Below are 21997 nucleotides of genomic sequence, written 5' to 3'. Positions count from 1 at the left end.
TTGGATACACTGGCAAGGGAGAAGAGAGAACAAAAGGGTCTAGGGGTCAGAGATAAGCATTTGGGTGCAGGTTACACCATTAGCTATTTACATTCTTGTTTCCACTCTCCCCTAAGCCATTAGGGGTTAGGGATTTTATGTAAGTATGTATGTATGTATGCATGCATGCATGTATCCATCCATAGATCTATCCTGTGTGTGTACGTGCATAATACAACAAGAAAGAGATCACTGAACTTCCAAAACATACTCAAATGTTTATCACTTAGAAGACCCTGCCATGTTTGGAAAGCCACTAAAAATGCCCCACACTGTTATTCAGTCTCCATAGTCCGAAGTGTTCATTTATCAAGAGACTTTGCAAGAATGCTAAATTCAAAGGTGGGTTTACTCTTCTGCTTGTCCTCTGAGGTTTCTTCATGATGCTCCTTTCTGTATCTATCAGCACTTTCCATACATCCAAGCCCTACTCAGTATTCCAAGTTCTGCTCAAGTGCTGCCTTGCCCCAGTACTCCCATCTCTCTGATGTCATCTGCCTTTTCCTGCCTCTATAGAAGAGAATACCAAACCTTAAACTATACCATCTTACTTTGCACGAGAAGTGTGTCACAGAATAAGTCTTTCTCTCCAGCCAGCGATAAGTGCTTAGCAAATATACAACATATTCATGGAAATGATGTTGGCATTTATACATCCAAGGGATCAAGAAGAAGCCTAGAACTCAGGTGCCTCTCATCCTCAATGAGATGTTTATGTCCCCTTGCAGTGCTAAAACCCTATTTTCCAGATATAAACTGACAAAGGTTGGAAGACACACCTAGTGCCCAGGGTCATACATATAATCATTTAGTGCACAACACTCCCCAGGAATTGAACTGATTATCAGAAATCCTACTCAAGGACCAAAAAGAATATATCCACTTCTGAGACAGTCTACCTGGAGGGGGCCATATAGCACCCAAGAACAAGGTCGAAAAGACACAAGGTAATATGAAGAAAAGGCGGCCAGGAGCCAAAATCAAAGGAAACAAGGCAGAAATAACATAGCAGTTCTCTTCTTAGCTTTACTGCCTAAGATCTCTCTGTAGGCCTTTTCAATGTCTTTGGAAAACAAAAGTTAGGGTCAACTTTCAGTGAGAATAATCATTCCATATGAATGAAAAGTCAATTCTGCTCTAACTTTAGCCATAGAAAGGCCCAACTGGGTTAAGAAAGAAAATCTGTAGTTTAAAATAAATCACAGGGCTGTGGGTTATGAGAAGGCTTATTAATACCCAGTGCATGTGGACTAGTTTTCAAATGTTTAGCCCTAAAACTAGAATAATCCAGTGAATACACACAGTCGAAGCCTCTCAGTATGTTTAAATGGCTGCTATAGCTTCATCACATTCAGCAGAAATTTGCCTCCAAATTGTTACATTAATTTCAGAATTTTATAATACTTCTTGTAAGTACACATTCACTTGTATTGCCTGGCATTCATCTTAACCAAAAAAAGAAAAAAAAAAAGAAAAAAAAAGCTTGTAAGTTCCAATAGGCACTTAGGCTTCCTTGGGTCTCCAGAGTTTCACACAATGCCGTGCCTTTCATCAGGCAGGTATAGAAATGACAACAGCCTATCTATAAAAGCAAACTGGAGTGAGGTTAGTTCAACTGATGATACCAGAACCTCTGGGGCCACCTGAAGGCAAAATAAAAGCAAAGAAGCAGGTGGCCTCAAGAAAGTCACTGAGCCTCAGATTTCTCATCTAGAGAAATAACAGTGAGTTATGGGAACTAAGTGGAATGCTCAGCTAATGTTATACTATGGACTGACTACACTTAAGTTTTAAGAAAGGCCCATGGCTAATAATTCTGCTTGATCCACACCCCTTTCAATAAAATCTTACCCCCCCCACACACACACACACACAAATCAGGTCATTTTTTTTCCAGACAGGAAATTTCTTGCTAGAGTCCAGCCTCTGTCAACTTTATTAGTTTTGCTAAATATTCCCTTCTAGAGTCTTCAGAGACAAATCCTGTCTCTTGCCTACTTTTTTCCACCCCTCCCCAGCCAAAGCATTACAAAGGGTGGTGGTGGATAGAAGGGCTTGTGGCCTGGTGTTGAATGAGAGTATGGCGGCAGGAAACCAAAAACAATCACTGAGTGTCAGCATCCAACTTTCAGGCCAATTATTCAGACACCAGAAGAATAAATGTACAAAAAGCAATAAAAGTCAAAGCCCATCCAATGAAGATGCTTGACCTTTTAATCAAGTTCCTGGCATTTCTCATGATATTTGTTTTACAATCACAATCTCCTGAAAGCGAAGAGTTAGAAGGGCTAATTATATTCTTTCATAATGATCTCTGACTTGCATTTGCGAGATAGTAGGTTTAATTTTCTAGCAGAAGAGTTGAAGGTTTAAGTTCTGTATGTGGCAAGCAACATGGAGACATCAGTGACCCTTCCCAGGAGCTGTCCTTCATGTGTGGCTAGCGAAACGTGTGATTCAGCCAAAGAAAAGTTATACAGTTCTAAGCAGCTCCCACTATCAGGCCCTCATCCACAAAGATACTCTTCAGTGAGCCTTCATCTCCAGGTTAGCTTACTTGGTTTAGTTTTGTTTTATATCCTACTGATTCTGAGTCAAAGCATTCATTACTGACTCCTAAAAAAAAACCTGCCAATTTGATAGTACATACCACAATGATGGGGCTTCTGGGCAATCAGTTGGCATCTCTCTCATGCCCCTTAAACCCAGAGAAGCACCCACTCAGGACCACAAATACTGAGGAGGGTAGCATCTTCATCCTTCTCCCTAAAGAAGACAGAGTGACGGGGGTCTACTAGACACCTAACCCTAGGTCACTCAACTCACCCTTTGAGCTTCAGATCTGGCGCTCTTGTTCTTTCCATCAAGGGATACGCAGTAGAGAAATTCTTTGAGTGCTTCTTTCACCTTGCCTAGAGTGGCTAAAGCTTGTGCTTTTCTGAAGTGTGCCTGGAAGAAAACAGTAGCAGTCAGTCCCATCTTATTCACCTTCTTAATGTAGCTACAATTAACAGCAATCGCTGAGTACCTACTGAGCAGTCACTATCAGGCAGAGTCTTGTCTAAAGACTTAGATTTTCATCTCTGTCCTAATGGTAAACTATTTTAAATCCCATTTCAAAGACAACCAAAGGGAGATCCAGAGAGAGAGAACTTGACCAAAGTACAACAAACAACTGGGAAGCCTCAGAGGAAGTCTACCTCTACCTCCTCTTCTAACATGTGTCTGCATGGTGTCAGGACTTGGCTAGGAGCCACAGCCACAAACCTCTTGGGGACCTCTTTCCACACCCTTGCTTCTTTCTCGAGCCTAATCTTGGCTGCCACACTCCCTTGTTATTTCTGCCAACAGTGGCCTTCGGGAGAAAGGCTAGCACTATGCTCCAGAACAGCTATAGGGTGCTAAGTCCTGGAAAACTGGAGAGGCCTCTGGGGTCCCGGTAATCAACAGAGTAGCAACTCACATGCCTCACTTTCTCAGGGTGGCCAGCTTACCCCACTGACACCTATACTACCAGCAAGGTGCGGTGATGACATTAAGCCCTAGATGAAATTGGGCTGCCTACCGGACTGGCTCCCTTATGGCATCTCATATAGAAATGGTGGGAAATACAAAACTCAGAGTATGGAGGTATATGCATTAGAAGCTTTCAGCCCCCAAGCCAGCAGAGTCCTCTGAATGCTCCCTTTCCCTTTTTTCCCAGCTATAGGGAAATGGCACCCCTGCCAAGTACTTGCACCAATTCCTCCTTCATGGTGGAAATCCCTTTTCTCACTGCATCTAGAACATAAGTCTCAGTGCTCTTCCCATCATGGTATCCAGATTTAGTTTTCCAGTGGAAATGGCTGCAAGCCCCTCTTATCCCAAGACAGCTACCTAACTCACATGTTAGCCCATTTCAGTGGCAACTTAAGGTATTGGAGACTTGTATTGAGCTGTAAATATGTTTCTTGGGAAAGAAAACACACTGGTCAATCACGTCCATGAAAACTCTCATTACAGACCAATGTGATTCACTCTAATAGTATAGACAAAGTTTACCAGTCCACATGTAAGGTTTTTCCCCCAGAAGGGCTCACTGTAATAGTCCAGGCTGAGCTCAACCATGATCCTCCTGGAATCCCAATGCAGGGTCATGCCACCACACCCAACTTCACAAGGCCTTATCGGAAGTTCCTAGATATGTAAAACTTCTGATTATCCAATATTTTCATAGGTTTAACATCATCACTAGGCACCAACATCTGAACGAAACTGTTATAAACTGTTGTATAGTATTTATACTATTCAGTGTGATTTTGCATGTAAATTGCTGCAGTGTGTTTAATTAGACACATAGGGGGGTTGCCTGAAGATTATTAGAGGTATTGCCTAATCCATGGTCTTTCTACCATCAGAACATTCTGGATTCAGAGGACACCTGAGGACACCTGACCCCATGAGATTCAGATAAATCACAGTGGCCCTGGTCTTGGAGACACTGCTTTTGCTACCTTGGGTTGTACAAGAACCTATAATGGTTACAGCTTGCAGGATGTTCTAGTTGTCATTCTCACTGTTGATCCTTATACATACCTGTGAAACAATCATGGCAGACAGCAATAGCATCATTTAACAAGTAAGGGTGCTTGAGTTTCAGAGAATGTAGCCACTTTCCCGTGGTCACACTTTGCAAAGATTCATAAACAGACCCAATTCTACTAAACAGTCTACAGGTATGTGGAGGAGATTGGTCCTGATGCCAGGCAGAGACATAGAAAGTGATGCTTTGTATTCAGGTATTCCCCTCTCTTGATGTCTACTCTGTCTTTCTTCCCACCTCTCCCATGTGACTTAGATTGGGGGGTATACTGGCATGTCAAATGACTGTATTAATGATTCAAAATGGCACAGCCATTGTGCAAATATGAAGATCTCGCTTTAAAAACCCAAAAGCTGTTTGAGCTTTCAAAAAGCATGGCTATCAGTAGTTATCCTGAAGGATCAGAGCAGGAATATCTTTCTTATATTCCTCTCCCTATTATCCCTAAAAATGTATGAGTGATGGTGGTGGTGGTGGTGGTGGTGGTGGTAGCAAATGCTTATATAATGCTACATGCATTGTTCCAAGCATCTCCCCTACGTGACCTTATATAATCTCCACAACAGTCCTATTTAGAAGGATGCTTTGGATATAAGCATGTTATAGGTGAGGGCACCAAAATGAAGTAATCTCCCCAAGGCTGTACAGTTAAGAAAAGTAGAAGAGCTGAGACATGAAGTCAGGTTGTACTACTGATTCCATATTTGAAAAAAAAAATAAAGACAAGGCTATCCTGAAGGTTATCAACTGAATGTAGATTTATTGAGATCCCTTGCAGACTTAGACCTCCCTTTATCAAGGGATGCCCTGCACTGTCCAGCTCATTAGAAAGTTTTCTCCCCTATTCTGCAGAAGCTCTAGCATCTTCTGCCCCAGGGAGACAGCCCTTCTTGCCAGTCTCTCTATAGCATAGCCCCTTTCCATCCCTCTTGTCCCACACTCACCTTAAAACCCATTGGCCGTAGTTTACATGCTATTTCTGCATCATGCAGTGCATCCTCATGAGACTCCAAGGTGAAATAAATTTGGGACCGATTGCTATAAAGCAAATGGTCGTTTGGAGCTGCCGAAATGAGAAAAAAAAGCCCTTATTAATGGCCCCCAGCAGAAGCACATGATAAATCCTGTATGAGGATGGAGCTTGAGGAAAGAAAAGTTATGTAAGCTCTTTCTACTAAACCCAAAGAGTTAAGTGTCATTTCCAGTCCTAATATTGTCCTGACCAACACCATAGCTTGTCCATGCAAAGCAGTAATGTTGCCCTCCTTTTTCAAGCAGTTCCTAAGAGGTGAAGTGTCCACAATACATTAGAAATTTTCACCTAGAGGAAACCCTGGCACTGTTCTGCAGATGCACACTGCTAGTGCCCAACAACCTGGCTTCTAAATGAGCCACCATCCAAAAAGAATGAGGCCAGGGAAGAGAGAGAGAGAGGAAGCCAATTGGGACCCATACCTTGACCCCAAGCAAGGCAAGTCCATGCTAGTCATCTAGTAGGGATGACCTGTAGCCTAACAATAACTCCAGCATACCAATACCTCCCCCAAGCCGGGCATGGTGGCACACACCTTTAATCCCAGCACCTGGGAGGCAGAGGCAGGAGGATTTCTCAGTTAGAGGCCAGCCTGGTCTACAGAGTGAGTTCCAGGACAGCCAGGGAGAACCCCAGTCTCGAAAAACAAAACAAAAAAATCCAAACCAAAACAAAAAACAAACAAACAAACAACAAAAAAACTCCCCAAAAACCCCAAAACAAAACAAAAAACCCAAAAAACAAAAAGAAAACAAACAAAACAACAACAAAGACAAAAAACCTCCCTCTCTCCCTAATGGTCAGTGCTTATGGTATAAACCTTTCCTGGAGAAACAGCTATGCATTTACAAGGTCCATCCTCCTAGTGATGGCAAAATGAGAAAGTACCTTCTTGACACAACTTTTAGGAGTCTTATTGTCACCATCACTGAATCACTAGAATCCAGGCCTGAGTAGGTCTTCAACCCACCCATTCTTCAGATAGGAAAACTAAGGCCAATGAGGTGAAGTGATAGGTCACACAGCTGGTTCGAGTCACTGCTGGTTAATGTTCAAGTTTTGAGGCTTGGGTAGAGGAAAGTTCCTTTTACTGAGTGTGGGTACAGCTTTTAGAATAATAGAACATTAGCCAGTTCCAGGATAAATATAGTCCGTGGAAGGGGCCCATTTCCCCTTAGAATGGTGAAGATGGATGGTATTGACTTTTTTTTTTTTTTACCCTGACTGCTCCAAGGAGATTATTAACAAAGGTACAGGAAAGAGTCTTCCTGGGGAAGTGATAGCAGTGACAAAGAGGAAGGTGGGAAGAGGCTTCCTGGCTAGCCCGTGGATGAAAGTATCCAGCCCCCCTTAGAATTCCATACTTAAGTGGCCCCTACCTCTTTCATTCATATGGCTTCGCCCTTTCACAAGCTCTAGGCTACAGCTTCTGCTGCCAGAAACAGGCTTTGATGTCTGCCTCTATGCCATCCCCTGAAGGATGTATGCTCTGGGCTGACCTGGGTGCCCATTACTTGCTCTTGATTTTAGCATAGAGTTTACAGTACTCTCTGACACTTCTCTGAATCACACACCCACTAGCCCATTGGCAGCTCACAGCCTGCTTTGTTTAGACACAAGCAGGGTATGTGTTGTGAGGATATCTGTGTTCCCCAGTTCTCATAGCCACTGGTTTTGCTCCCTTCTGCATTACCTGTTGCTGGCTTGGGTGGGACTGAAATGTGGGGAGACTCCATCCCATCCCTCCTCTATCCACCAGAGATTGCCTAGGAGGTCCTAGGACCCTACAGCCCCTTCTGCTTAGCCAACTCCCTCCACACCAGCACGTTTGGTTGGACACATCGCCCTGCCTTGCCTGCCTGCCTAGGTGCTGGCTGGCATCAGCTGGTGGTTCCAAGGCCACTTCCTGGGTTGGAGTGGGAGGAGGCAGAAGGTGCAAACAGGTCCCTGGGAAAACTCTGGTACTCCAGTCCAGCAGAGATGTGGGACTGCCCGGGTTGCCCTTGAAGCTACAAAGCCCACTCTCTTGGGCAACTCTTGGAGCAGGTTAAACAGAGGCATGGCCCCTTTGTGATCAGTCCCTTGTTGCCTTGGGGGGGGGGGATCCCGAGCAGTTGCCTAGTCCTGCCATTCATTGGGTTAGAGGGGTCAAAGGGTTCGATGTCGGGGAACTGGCTGTCTAACTGCAGCGGGTGGAGGGGGCGGGGCAAGTGCATCTATTTCAGCCAAGGAATCGTGTGATAGGAAACGGTGACAATGAGTCACAGGGCAGCGGGGAGCGAGCCCCCCCCCCCTCCGCCCCCCGCACACGCTCGCGGGATGGTTTCTGAGGCGAGCGTGGCCCACTTCAGTTACCTCAGCGTTACACAATCCCCGCCCGCCCGCCCGCCCGCTTGCCTGCCCGCCCGCCCGCGCGGGGGAGGGGCCGCCGGCCCGGGCTGGCTCGAGGGCCTTATGCAACCAGTGCTCTCCTGACCTAATTCCAGGCGGGACCCACCCCACAGGGAGCCTCGGCCCCGGAAGGGACAACTCCCAGAGGCGGGAGCCACGGACTCAGGCGCCCGCAAGCCACCTCCGGTTGGTAAAAGCCAGGAGGACCGCGCGGGAGTTTGGAAAATAGTGCCAAGTTCTTCTGCTGATAGGGGAGGTACCGGCAGGTGTAAGAGCGAGCTCCAAAGTGTCCAGGAAAGACCGTGAACTAGAGACAGTGACACTGAGCAAGACCGAAACAGCGACAAAACTGAGAAAAAAAATGCGCAAAAAAGAGACGAACGGGATAAACTAAGAAACTGGAACCAGGAGGTATAGGAGCAGGAAAGCAAGCAGGAGAGAGGGAAAGAGCACGAGAAAAGAAAAAAAAAGCTATAGGACCAATCAGAAGACTGAGACACAGCTTTTAAAAAAAAGCTAAAGTAGGGAAGACAAACTCCTTGCAATGCCCCCTCCCTCCTCCTCGTGGGCCACGGGCTCTTCCCTCGCCACCCCACCCCCCAGCCCGCGCGCGCGCGCGCGCGCGCGAAACCAAATCAGTCCGGTCCGTCCCCCCGCCCCCGCCTCCCAGCAGGGATCGCTCCCCCGCCCCCCTCGCGTGGCGAGCAAGCCCGCACGGCCCCTGTGGCGGCGCATGGGGGGTGGGGGGGACTCACCTAGACGAACAGCCTCGTTGTACTTGAGCAGAGCTGCCTCCACCTGGTGCTCGCGGAACAGCCGGTTGCCCTCGTGCCGGAGTTGCGACGCCCGCGCGGGGCCCGGGAACAACTTGCCCAGGAGGCCGCTGAGTACCACGTTAACTCGCAGTTGCAGGGGCGCCGGCTGCCCCGCGCGCCGCGGCCCGCGTGCCCTCCCACTGGCCGCCATCAGAGCGGAGAGCTTGACCCCGCACAGAGCGCAGCGCCGATCGGCGGCTCGCCCGCGCTCCAGGCACAGTTTACAAAAGGTGTGGCCGCACCACAGGGACACCGGGTCTGAGAGAAACCCGTGACACTTCTTGCACTTAAAGCCATCCCATACCTCGGGGGCCACGGCCGCGGCCTCCCCTGCCTCTTTCAGCGCCGCGGCGCAGCAGCTCGAAGTGCCGCTCGAGTCGGAGGCCAGCTCCTCTTGCGGGACACTGTCGGCCAAGCAGCGCACTAGCTGCTCCAGCTGCTCCGCTACGAGCTGCTGCCTCTCGGAGAGCTGTCGGTACACCTCGAGGGCTTCCCGAAGGTGCCCCTCAGATGCCAAGGCATCCGCCTGCGTGAGCAGGACTTTGCACTCCAGCGGTGTCGGGACCGCCAGAGGCAGGCTTTGCTCGGGCTCTTGAGCCCCGAGAGCTTGGGAGCCCTCGGGTGTCACCTCCTCCGGGTGGGCGGCTGACTGCCCTGCGGCCGCTGATGTCCCCGGCTCCTCCGGCTCCGCCAGCTCCAAGTTGTTGCTGCCGAGCTCGGCGGACAAGCTCACCATCTGTGCGGTCTGAAGGGAATCCATTGAGAGAAGGAACTGCGGAGGTTGGAGTGAGGAGAGGCGTCTAGGAACAGGGAACTAGCAGGAAAGAGCGGCGGCTGGGAGCGGGCTGCGCGAGCGAGAAGGCGGGATCGCCGCGCGCGCGAGTCTGCCTCGCCTCCCGAGCTCCATGCCGGCTGCCCCGCGCTGCCTAATAACTGTCTTGTCTCAGCGAAGCGTTATATAAAACGCAACCACGTGACTCCTACCACGCTGCTCATTGGCCGGCAGCGGGGAAATTGTTACAAAACCAGACAGTTTTGTAACAGCTTTGCGCTTGCTTCTTTTGGCTTGGCTTTTCTTGGCTTGTTTTTTGAGGTTGTTTGCATTTACTCTTTCTTTCTCACTTGTGATTTTGGGTCCTTTCTGGACTGGGGAGAGGTACACAACCTCTTCTTCCACGCTTTTCCAGCTCTAAACTCTTTGCCATCCCACCTCAAAAGTAGTCTGCAAACAGGTCCGCTCTGCCAGCCGCTTGTTGGAGTCCCCCCGCCCGAGAGAGGCCGGTCCCTATCGGCTCCAGTCACAGAAGTTGCTGGAATGCCAGGCTCCCCTCCAGGGGGCGATGGCTGATGTCTGCAAAGGCACCTAGGGACACCCAAGAAGTCCTCATTTGTTCCCTAGAAGAGCGTTAAGTGCCCCTGCTGAAGCTCCTGGGTTTCCTGAGGGATTCCCCCAAAAGAGACTTAGTGCAGTTTTAGGAGAGTTCTTTGTTTCTTACCAAGACAGCGAATCATGAGCAAATGGTCCAGCGGATAAAACAAGTTAGGCAGTCCGTGCTGGGCAGCAAGGGAAGAACGCACATCTTATAATCCTATATTAGATTGCTCATTGGGACCCCAGGGAGGCGCCCTCCGGTTCTCCTCCTCTTCCCTCCCACCCCCAACTCAGGGACCAGTGCTGGAGCGGGCACCCCCCTGGAGATTCACTGGCTCCAGGACCCAGAGACCAGATGGGCACCACCTTGAGAGCTGAGTTTGCTGAGTTCGCTGTAAACTCGGGGGGGGGGGCGGGGGGGGAGCGTGAGGGAAGCAGAGGGAAGATACAAGCCCAAGACAGCAAATCCAGAAAAAAAAATCAGAGAATTCAGTCACAGCCCAGCTGCTAAACAGCCTCCAGGTTCACAGAAGCTGACTTCTGGCAGGCCGTGCCTAACCTTAGGGTTTGTGCCCTTGCGCTAGGTTGAACACAAGTTGTAGTGCCTGGCTTGGGCTGAGGAGTGGGGCGGGAAATTCCCAACCAGGCACCCCTTAAAAAAATGCCAGACTGCTCACAAACTACACAAGGATTTGTTTACTGCTGGCCTTTGCATTTCAGACAAGAGCCATGAACAAAATGAACCGGCAGGGTTCTGGAGTACCCCACTTCAGGATAGACTGCTTCAAGAAGGAAGGCTGAGTTCAGTCAGGCTTGCTCTCAATTGTCTTCCTCCTCCCTCCCGCGCCTACAGGTCCTGGAGAGTGCTCAAATTAAGATTCCAAGCTGAGTGTCTCCAAGTTGCCTCCTGCTGTGGTCATTTAGCTGGGGGGTCTTGGGCAATATCATCTAAACCTATTATTTTCACTTCTAAACAAATGTCTGGGATGGTTTTAGCTGGGATTAAGTCTTGTTTCAGAGCTGGAATGATAGACTCTTTGCCAGCATTGAGGTCCTTAATCCAGCCTTAAGCCAACAAACACCAAGATCCTGGAGAATAAGTATAGACAATGTGCAGCACACTTCAGGGCAGCCCCCCCCCCCCCCGGTCAGACAGGACACGGAGGGACAGAGTAGAGAAGGGAGGCAGTTCATAGACTAGAAAGAGAGCAAGAAAAGAAAGGCTCAGGATTCAATCAGGAAGGCAGGAAAACAACACAGGAAAACTTGGTCTAGCTTTGGCTTTGCTGAACAAATCCTTGGGGTCCTAAAGTTTCCTCCAGCCCTAACCTTGAGTATTCTTGATCCTAAAACCAGATTTCAGGCGTTAACTACTGAATCTCAAATAACTATTCCATATTCCATGGCAGGTTTGGGGAGGTGGGGCATGCTTGGGGCTAAAGACTGAATTCAGCAGCAGCTACAGAGGAGCACGGGGCTCCAAAGGCTATCCTCTATCATGATTCTGAAGCTAGGGAGCCCATCAGGAGACTGACCAGGAGATGGAGGAGGTGGAGAAAAGTCAGTAGAGAAGAAGCTGCAGTTTCTGGTGGCTTGCTATCTGGAGCTGGGACAATCATTTCACTCCTTAGTTTACTCTGCTATCAAATGGAATTCCCAGAACTAGTTATATGTCTACCACTTCTGATACCTATAAAGAAGGACAATCTGCAGGGCATGAAGAGATTCATTTGAAAGGACCATGACACCGGTAACAAGAAACCTCTTAATTTAAAAGCATCATCCCTTTGACATCTCCAAAACATTATCCCAAATTGTCTTCCAAATGCAGTGGTGAGGATGTGCCTTGCTTCTTAAACCACTCTGTTTAATACACTCCTTAAATTTATCCCTCTGTAACCTACAGGTCATGGGGAAACAAGAATGTCAGGCTGGGCAGATGGTCACAGTCCTGCCTGCATGAGGAAGGATGTGCTTTCAAGGCCTCTTCTGGACACCTGCATTTACAGGGTGCTGACCATGAATTTGGTTAGGAATGGTTCTGATTATTAGGGTAATAGAGGGGCCTCTGGTGCAAAAGGCAGTTGCAACTAGCTGGCTGCTGACCAGACCAGATTCTATAGAAGAACTTTACATTGTGAACCAATGTAGTAGACTACATCCAACGAGCATTCTACAGAATGCTGGGGAAACTACCACGGTGTTTTTCTTTTCTTCTTTATGTAAGTTAAACAAACACTAGTTTCATATATGTTTGTGAATCAAGGTGGAAGTCTCCTACTGAAAATAACCTCTTCCATGCTTCCCCAGTAATAACTGGAGGATTCCTGGAGTAAGGATAGGTGGAGAGAGTTGCCAACCTTTTCTTTTCAGATGCACATATTCCCCTACCGAAAGATTCTATTCTATTTATTTTATTAAGATTGCACATAGCCAAAGTGAACTGGGGAGAAAGCAAAAATTGAAACACTTCTCATTTTTACCAGCTACAAGAAAAGTTTTTCAGTTGGGCTCTGTAGAATCTCCCTGTGTCCCAGAGGGGAGTCTAAGCAGAACTGGACCCCCCCCCACCTCGCTCCTCTCCTCAACCAAGACAGCTTCATACCCACCTCATTTGAGATACAATTTCATTAAGGATTTCTCTTTAAAATAAAACTTTGAGAGTCATGGGCATTTTCATATATTTATATTTAATAGTGCCTATGTAGCAGACTGTATTCCAGGGACTGAAGCTTTTGTTAAGCAACCCTTAGCTCTCAGGTGTTTTCTTTTTGGATAGTAGTACATCTTGTCTCCCATGTTTCTGTATTGACTTTCTGAGAAAACTAGAAACCCGTGAAGACAAAAAAAAAAAAAAAAAAAAAAAAAACAACAGCAATCCTCCTCACAATACATTTCTGGAACAGGTTTTATTACACATAATAATGGAAACCCTAGTACAAGCTGGAAACATTCAGAGGGTCAAGCAGACATCCAGCTGCGCTCACTGTACCTCTGCCCCCCGATCTATTCATAAAAAGAAGGGAGCAGGTGTATAGATAATATTTTACATTCCTGGGATGAAAGAGTTCAAAGTCAAGGATATGGGTGGCAAGTAAATAACATTCTCCTCCACACACACACAAAGCAGAGGAGCTTGGCAACTCACAGACTTTAGCCAAGTTTCTCATTTCAGAACCCAGGATCAATTTCTACCCTTTAAAGACCTTCACACCTTCACATGAGAAAAAGACTGCCCATAGCTATGCAGAAGAGCTCAAGTCTTAGTACTAACATGAAGCTAACTTATCAGTGCCGGTTTTACAAATGAAGAAATGATGTGCCAGGAAACACTAGTGACTTACTACACGTCACAATGGAAGTTCAGGACACAGCTAGGATCGGAAGCCAGGGCTTGTCTCTATGTGAGCTTTCCCATGTGATCATTTTGCTTCCAAAGGACAAAATGCATCTGTCCAAATAAGAAATGATATCAGCTTTCCCATCTTTAAGACTTCCACCAGTTCAACCAATGTGCACTGAATATGTGCTGTGTGCTAATTAAGTTGGCATTTTTGGAGCAATAATATAAGGATGTGATATACACACTCCCTACTCTCCAGGAGTTCCTTGAAGAAATGAGAAGCAAAGCTCTAAAACTATCAGGTGACAACAATAGGCAGTATGGAAAAAGTGTCAAGGCTGGGGAACCAGTGTGTTCATAGGGAGTGCTCAAAGACAACAGAAGGCAGCACTTCCCATCTCACAAAAAGGTGCCTATGAGTTAGGTGGCAGAGGATGTGAACAGCTTCTCAACTCAAAGGGGACTCTTTGACATTGGAGCTGTGTTCCCTGAGAAAGGTGGAACATTCAAAGTTGAGCTGGTCAAGCCCCAGAGTACCTTTTTTTGTGCTGAAGGTTGAACCCAGGGACTCACACAGGGTCAGCAGGTGCTCTACCATTCCATTGTCCTCCTAGCCCAAGCATTTGTGTTAAAACTTCCCAGGCAAATATGATGCTCTATGTGGTCTAGTGTTCACCTGTGGAAAGGATGGGGCATATCTTACTTTCCCCACTTCATACTTGGTATCCCCAAAGGACCCCAGGGATATCAAGAGTTCTTTGCTACAGTTGAGTGGAGGGCAAACTGAAGGGCTAGGGATTTTCAATGGTAAGGTATCCTCCCAAGCAGGAAGCAAAGCAAGATCATAAAATACTAAACTGAGGATGGTTTTCTTTATTTATCCCCAAGACAATTCAGACCTGCTTCCATAGCTAATGAATCTGTTGTCTAATGTAAAAAAAAAAAAAAAGAAAAAAAAAAGAAAAAAAAGAAAAAAAGAAAAAAAAGAGCAAAGTTGTGGAGCTGGTGGCCACAAAGGAAGGCCATGGCAAGGCCTGTGCTGGCAGCAGGCTCTTTTGACTTCACTGTGTGACTTGACCCAAACCACTTTCCCCTTCTAAAGAGTAAGATGTATGTTCTTCACCTATTAATAATGATGTCCAATGTCACTGTCACGATTAGCTCCTAGTGATAGAAAAGGCACAGTCCTGCTATCATTCCTGGGAACAGAAGGGATCCACAGCCATCTGCCAATGATTATGAGGAAAATGTGTGTGTGCCACCTTCAGAATAAGCATCTTCTCTCCAGGAGAAGAATAAACTAGACTGGATTCTGACTTAGGACACAGTGGAACAGTGGATAATGTGTAAGCTCTAGAGGCTCTGTCTGGGAGCATTGTAGCCTTAGGAGAGAAGAAATAAAAGGCAGATTAAAAGATTGCCCCCGGCACAGGCACATATGTAGCAGAGGACTGCCTTGTCTGGCCTCAGTGGGAGAGGATGCGCCTAATTCTGTAGACACTTGATGTCCCAGGGAAGGGGAATGCTGGGAGGTGGAATGGGGGTGTGTGTGAGTGAGAGGGGGTGGGGGAGCACCCTCTCAGAGGCAAAGAGGAAGGGACAGGGGTTGAAGAACTCTGTGAGGGATGACTGGGAAGGGGGGCAACATTTAGAATGTAAATAAATTAAATAATTTAATAAAAATAACATAATCAGGTTGGGGGGGAGAGAAGCCCTGAGGGAAGCAGAATGAATGGAAATATGCAACTTCGGGAGGTGGGAGGTGGGAGAGCCCTCTAGAATGTACCAGAGACCCGGTAAGTGAGAGACCCTCAGGACTCAAAGGGAGGAACCTTAGATGAAATGCACTACAGTGGGGAGAAGGAACTTGTAGAGCACACCTCCAGCAGAAAGACAGGACATCAAGTGGAGGGATGGGGTTGCCATCTCACAGTCAAAAATTCTGACCCAGAATTGTTCCTGTATTATAAAGATCTGCAGGGACAAAAATGGAGAAGAGACTTAAGACAGTAGTCTATCATGGCTGTCCTCTGAAAGGCTCTACCAGCAACTGACTGAAATATACACAAATACTTACACCCAACGGTTGGACTGAAGTGAGGGACCTCTATGGTTGAATTAGGGGAAGGATTGAAGAAGCTGAACGGGAGAGTGACTCCATAGGAAGACCAGCAGTCTCTCAACTAAGTTGGACCCCTGGGAGCTCCCAGAGACTGAGACACCAACCAGGAGCATACACAGGGCAGTCTGAGACCCCTGGCACAAATATAGCAGAGGTCTGCATGGCCTAGCCTCAGTGGGAGAAGATGCGCCTAATCCTCAAGAGATTTGAGGCCCCAGGGAAAGGGGAGGTCTGGTGAGGGAGCACACCCTCTTGGAGGCAAGGGGGAGGAAGAGTGGAATAAGAAACTGTGGGAAGGGGACTGGGAGGTGGGGCAATGGCTAGAATGTAAATAAATAAAATTAAAATTAATTATACATTAAACTTATTTCACCATTTAAAAAAATAAAAATAAACAAAAGAGATTGATCAAGAGTGAATTTCCTGACATTGGCAAGACAAGGAGATGGTTAGAGTTCACGGTTAATTTTCCAATTGTACCCAACATTAAAAGGATGAGTGATATTGACACTCTACACTTAGACTGCATCACCTTTGTGCTAATTGTATATAGTACATCTTTAAACTGTGGTAAACAAATATCCCTTTGAGCTCCTGTGATTAACACTGTAAGGTATATACCTAGAAGTGGAATTGCTGGATCATGTGGTAGTTACTCCTTTTTTTTTTTTAAAGGAAACTCCATAGCACTTTTCACAACAACTGAATCATTTTATATCCCCAGTAGCAATGCACAAGGGCTCTAACTTCTTAATTTCGTGAAATGTTATCTCATTGTAGTTTCAATTAGCATTTTTGATGAGCAATGACTTCATACACTTTTCAGACATTTGTATATATTCTTTACAGAAATAGATATTTGGGTTTCTCTATTGATTTTTAATATCATGTTGGAATTGTTCCCAATTATTGAATTCCAGGAGTTCTTCAGCCCATCAACACCTCAGCAAATTCATAATTGACACATATTTTTCTGATCCTGTGAATTATCATTTTCCTCTGTGATAATTACCTTATTTGGAAAGTTTGTCAGGGCTAGGATTTTGAATCATCTAGATCCAAAATCTGGCTATGAAGCTAGGCATGGTGGAATGTGCCTGTAAGCAGAACCTGGGAGATTGGGCACAAGGACCACTGCCAGTTCAAAACCAGCCTGGGGTTCAGAGTAAGTTCCAGAGTAGCCTAACCTGCAGGTGTAGGCCTTGTTTCAAAAACAGCAACAACAAATGTAGCTAGACACTAGGTAAGATTCTCAATGATGTTGAACCTACATTTGTGAGCTTAGTTTTTTGTTTTCATCTGAAAAATTGGAATAATACTTATAGGAGAGCCTAGTTTATAAATGACATCATCACATCAAATCTTACCTCAGTTTAGTCCACTTTAAATGTTCAATAACTTGAAGACCTTATTTAGTATCAGCTTTAAGAAAGGAGCAGAATGACTATAACTGTGATAATAGTTAATATCAAAATATTAAATAACTAAGTTGAACACAATATTATGCAATGCTTAATACTAGTATAGCAGGTTGTACTTTTAAAAACACTTAAACATGCATCATTCATTCAACAGATTCTTCTGAGAACATAATCATGAGTAAGACACAGTTCTGCAGAACTGAGTGGGTGAAAGAAACCAGGAAAAGGGCAGTTTCAATCAGGTTGATGAGTGCTAAGAAGACAGAAGCACGAAGGGGGGGGGGAAGCACAGAAGAAAATCAGTTCAGATTGGGGGAGGACCTCCTGGGAGGATAATAAGGACGCAGAATTCTGCACAATTCAATAGCTGAAGGAAAGGAAGGGCAACTTGGAAGGACTGAGTGTTCTAGGTACAGCAAGAAACTAGCACAAAGGCTAGAGGTGAAAGAAGCTGCCTTGGGAGAGAACTGTTAGTTTGCTATGACTGCAGTCTAAAAATTAAGCAGAATGGTGTGGGAGAACCTAAAAAGTGAAGCACTTGTCAGTCATGAGAAGTTATTTTAGATCAGAGTAAGGGGTTGCAATATTTTCTTTTACCTTAAAACATGAGTGGCTCACTATGTAGCTCAGGCTGGTCCTCCAACTTGTGGCCATTCTCTAAGAGCTACTACATTCAGCTTTGGGAGTTGGAATCTTTATCTTGGAGATAACAGAGCTAGCCAGGGACTAGAAAAAAAAGAGAGATGTGTTCTTTTGTTTTCTTTTAAAAAGATAACATTGATCACAGTGGAGAGACTAGAATATAGCTGAGAAGAAAGAAGCACAGTATTTGAGAGATATTAAAAAAAAAAAGGAGCAGAGCTGGGGACTGAGTGGATGACCTCAGTTGACACTTTGGGAGTTAGATACTTCTCACAGTTTCAATCAAGCTGAGCAGTTGGGCTGAGGAAGGCTAAGTAGCTCGTACAATGTCCATTCTGTCAGACAGGATTCTGGCATCCCATGCTGACACCTCTCACTTACTTCATGAGATGATGATGCTGGTACACAAGTCCTTAGATCTGCTTGTGAAAAATCCCCTAAGCCCTGTTTCCCCAGTGGCTCCTGTGCAACAATGCCATTTCAGAAGGGATTTATCAGAGTTTTTGATGGCCCATCAATGTACTGTGTCTTTGAATCCTTAACCTTCAGAACATTCTTTTACCTTCCATTCAATTGAGTGTTAAGTGAGTAAGAAACCTACAGTATGAACATTTCCAATCCAGGGAGGCTCAGATAAATAGGCTGGGGAAAGCCAGAAAGAATGAAATTATGCCATCCCCAGGAAGATAGAAACAACTAGAAATAAATATATTAAGTGAAATCAGACATAGACAGACATCGAGTGTTTTCACCAATTTGTATATCCTGGATTTTACATAGATACATACAATCACACATGTATATAGAACCCTAGAATAGAAATGAGATTGTCTAAAGGAAATGAATAAGAATAATACAAAGGAGAGGGGAAAGAGGGGAGAGTAGAATATAGTCAAAGTATGAAAAATCTTTATGAAATTCATCATTATGTACAATAAATAGATGCCAACACAAAAGATCACTTGATTGTAGCCAAAAGGCCAAGAAGTGATAATGAAAAATTTATATGAAAAATGTCAGCATCAGCCACAAATAGCTGTGAGATATAGCTAGTCATATTTGTCTCATAAATTCCTATCTGAAAACCAAGAGAGAATAGACGAAAAAATACACTGAAATTCAATAAGTTTATGAATGCCTCTTAAAAATAAATGTGCTTTCAAACTGAGTAAACACTTGCCTATCAGTCCGCTCGGCAAATAGGTTCCTTGATCTAATGCCCTTGGAGTTGATAGGGATTTTCTCCGAAACTCTACTCTTTGCTCACTTGGGAATATGTCCCCATCCTGGAATTGCTGAGCATGGTGTTATCAAACCTAAACTGTCAACCAAGATACATAGGTATGTTTCTATCTAGGACACTTGTATTAAGAAGATTTTTATTTTGTCGAGGATGGAAAACTCACTGAGAGAAGAAAAATGAACAAGGAGGCAAAAGTTCCAGCTTACAGAACATCCACTTAATGTATCTACCCTGAGGCATCAAGATGATGGAATGTTGTCTGAGTGAATGGCAAGGCACTGCCTATGCAGAGGGCAATGATGGCAGCATTATTCTTTCATAGCTAGGGAAGTCTGTAAGCAAGGAGATTTTGGTGATACAAACCACACAGGGCTACAAACTGCTCGGGTAGCAATTCGTACTCAATAGGAAGGATGGAGCAGTCTGCTGCAGCGACACTCCCAGCAGTTGAGATGTATAGGTCACAGAGCCTTTGAAGGTGATATCCTTGGAATATGAGAGTCAAAGTTGAGTCTTGTGAGAAGCCAGTGTTTCTTATGATCTGCTGCCTTTCCAAGGCTTTCATGAGTAGCAGGAGAGGCTGTTTGTGAAGCCTGGGCTTTTTTACTCCTCTTCTATGGAGGAGGCACCACTGTACAGGTGTTTCTGTTTGAAGAGCATCTACAGCATTCTTCCGATGCAGTAACTAGGAAGTCTGCAAGAGGCCAAATGACTTGCTGCCACCTGTGTGGAGTGGAGGCAGGATCGAGTAACATTCATGATACCCTCTCATTGTCTCAGCATCCCAGGGCAATCATCCCTATCCATGAGGGCAAGAGCAGTCATCTCATTTAACACCCCGCAAGGCATCTAAAGAAATAAATGGCATAGGAAGGTCTGTGTGCACAGTTAGGCCCTGTGCAGAAGGAAGAGAAAGAACAGTAAGAGTGACAGATTTATTCACACCACATTTTTCACATACTCATCCTTGTGCAGAGTACCATGGCAGGTGCCACAGGTGATAACAGAGCTTTGACAAAGTCTTGAGCATGACTCTTCGTAGGGCTGTACCTTCCCAGAGAAGCTAAATATTAATTTAAGCACAGCTTTCATCTTTCTCAGTTCAACAAAATGTGGAGGAGTGAGCACGTGCAGAAAAGGGAGTCTGCCAAACACGGCCAGTTTTCAGGCAGGCTATAAAGGAGGGGCTTGAAATGGTATTCCAGGGCTTCTCCCTGTCTGTCTGACGCTATATTGAAAGTTCTCCAGGGTGTATGCTCTGGGGTTTCTCCCCTGCTCCACCCTGACCTGAAGATAGGTCTACATCTGGCCACTTCTGTGAGTGGCAGAATGAGTGGGGTGGGAAAGAAGATCCGTCCCTAAGAAACTGTGTGTATCTTGCCCTGTCTGTTGAGACTGTAAACTAAAGCAAAGGTGTAAGTCTTCGACACCAGTGACTCAGCCCACAGCAAAACTCCAGGAATACAGTAAGTAATCAATGCATGTTCACAACATGATTGAATTTCTAGTGTCTGAAACAAATGCCCCACTTCTTTAAGAGGACAATCAAGCTTTTGCTGACCTGCAAAGACTCTTGCTTTCTATATATAATGAAAGTAATATCCCAAGGAGGAGTCAATTGTGTGGTAGGTTAAAAGGGTTCGCCAGTCTTCACTCTTTTCATCACCACAAAACTCCCATCAAATACTCTGCTTGTCCTTTATCTAGGAAAACATCTCTGTCCTTCTCCTACAACCAACGACCCTAGGAGGATCTGCATGTACCTTATCATGGGCCTGCAGAGATAGTGTCTTGCCTTACCGCCCCCCTCAAGGAACACTGTTTTTTTCCTTCAAAGCCCCAGTGGCTTCCTATTCTGAGGAGACATTCCTGAGAAAAGCCTACAGGCAGTGACCCCCTCCTGGCTCCCCCAGCTGCACAGCCGGGTGACTCATGATAGTACAGACATATATGCTCGAGTCATTTGAGTCACAGATATGGTTTCACACATCGTTTTCTTCAAATAGACTCAAAGGCCCTGGCTGCCATAGATGGTGCCACCTACTCAGGAACAAGGCATTGTCACATAGGTGAGCAGATTGGGATTCCAGGGGAACTGATCAGAACCTTTCAAGAACTCTCAACTCAAAGGCATTTACTTAGTATAATCCTGATTGACTTAACCTTTCTGCAATCAGTTTGCCCCAGAAGACACTATAAAGATAAGAAGTAACTTGAGGGCTAGTGAGGTGGCTCAGCTAGTAAAGACATTTGCCACCAATCCTGATGGCCTGAGCTTCAATCCCCAGAACCTCACATAGTGAGAGGGAAGAACCTACTCCTGTAAGTTGTCATCTGACTTCCACATGTGTGCAGTGGCATGTGAGTAACCCCTCCCCCCCCCGCAACACAGTATGTATATGCATGCACAAGCACACATGAAAAAAAATGTAATCAATTATTGCCTTTTAAAAAAGGAAGACTTTTGTTTCAGTTTCAAACTAGAAATGAGCAATCCCAGCTACTTTCCTGAGTTTGCCAACAACTTGTGTGGGTTCTTTTTAAAGTTAACCGCCGTTGGTGTCAATTTCTTCAATTTTAAAAATCATGGAAACTTCTATGTCTGGCAAAGAGGTAGTAACAGGGTGTGTGTCCACCTTCCTTCATGAAAATAAACAAACAAGTAAAATAAATAAAAAGAAATGATACAAAAAAAGAATTTTCTTTTCTTTTTTTTAAATATTTTTTTACTACGTATTTTCCTCAATTACATTTCCAATGCTATCCCAAAAGTCCCCCATAGCCTCCCCCCCCCACTCCCCTACCCACCCATTCTCACTTTTTGGCCCTGGGGTTCCCCTGTACTGGGGCATATAACGTTTGTATGTCCAATGGGCCTCTCTTTCCAGTGATGGCCTACTAGGCCATCTTTTGATACATATGCAGCTAGAGTCAAGAGCTCCGGGGTACTGGTTAGTTCATAATGTTGCACCTACAGGGTTGCAGATCCCTTTA

At 45.5% G+C, this 21997-nt stretch overlaps 1 protein-coding gene across 2 annotated transcripts in view; it reads right to left on the bottom strand.

The window, feature by feature from the left end:
• The window catches only part of Lonrf3 (LON peptidase N-terminal domain and ring finger 3), a 38500-nt gene extending 28658 nt beyond the window's left edge, over positions 1-9842 (bottom strand). The window contains exons 1-3 of one of the 2 annotated variants that reach the window (XM_006541404.1): positions 8801-9842; positions 5566-5684; positions 2866-2988 (exon numbers count right to left, since the gene is read on the bottom strand). In XM_006541404.1, coding sequence (XP_006541467.1) covers positions 2866-2988; positions 5566-5684; positions 8801-9620 — 1062 coding nt within the window. In that variant the 5' untranslated portion in view covers positions 9621-9842. The remainder of the gene's footprint in view (positions 1-2865; positions 2989-5565; positions 5685-8800) is intronic. The other variant, NM_028894.1, reaches the window with a different exon arrangement.
• Positions 9843-21997: the final 12155 nt, after the last annotated feature.

Source organism: Mus musculus, chromosome X, assembly GCF_000001635.26.
Source record: "Mus musculus strain C57BL/6J chromosome X, GRCm38.p6 C57BL/6J".
In the NCBI taxonomy this organism is placed as follows: domain Eukaryota; kingdom Metazoa; phylum Chordata; class Mammalia; order Rodentia; family Muridae; genus Mus; species Mus musculus.
This window is presented reverse-complemented; position numbering and strand designations above follow the sequence as displayed.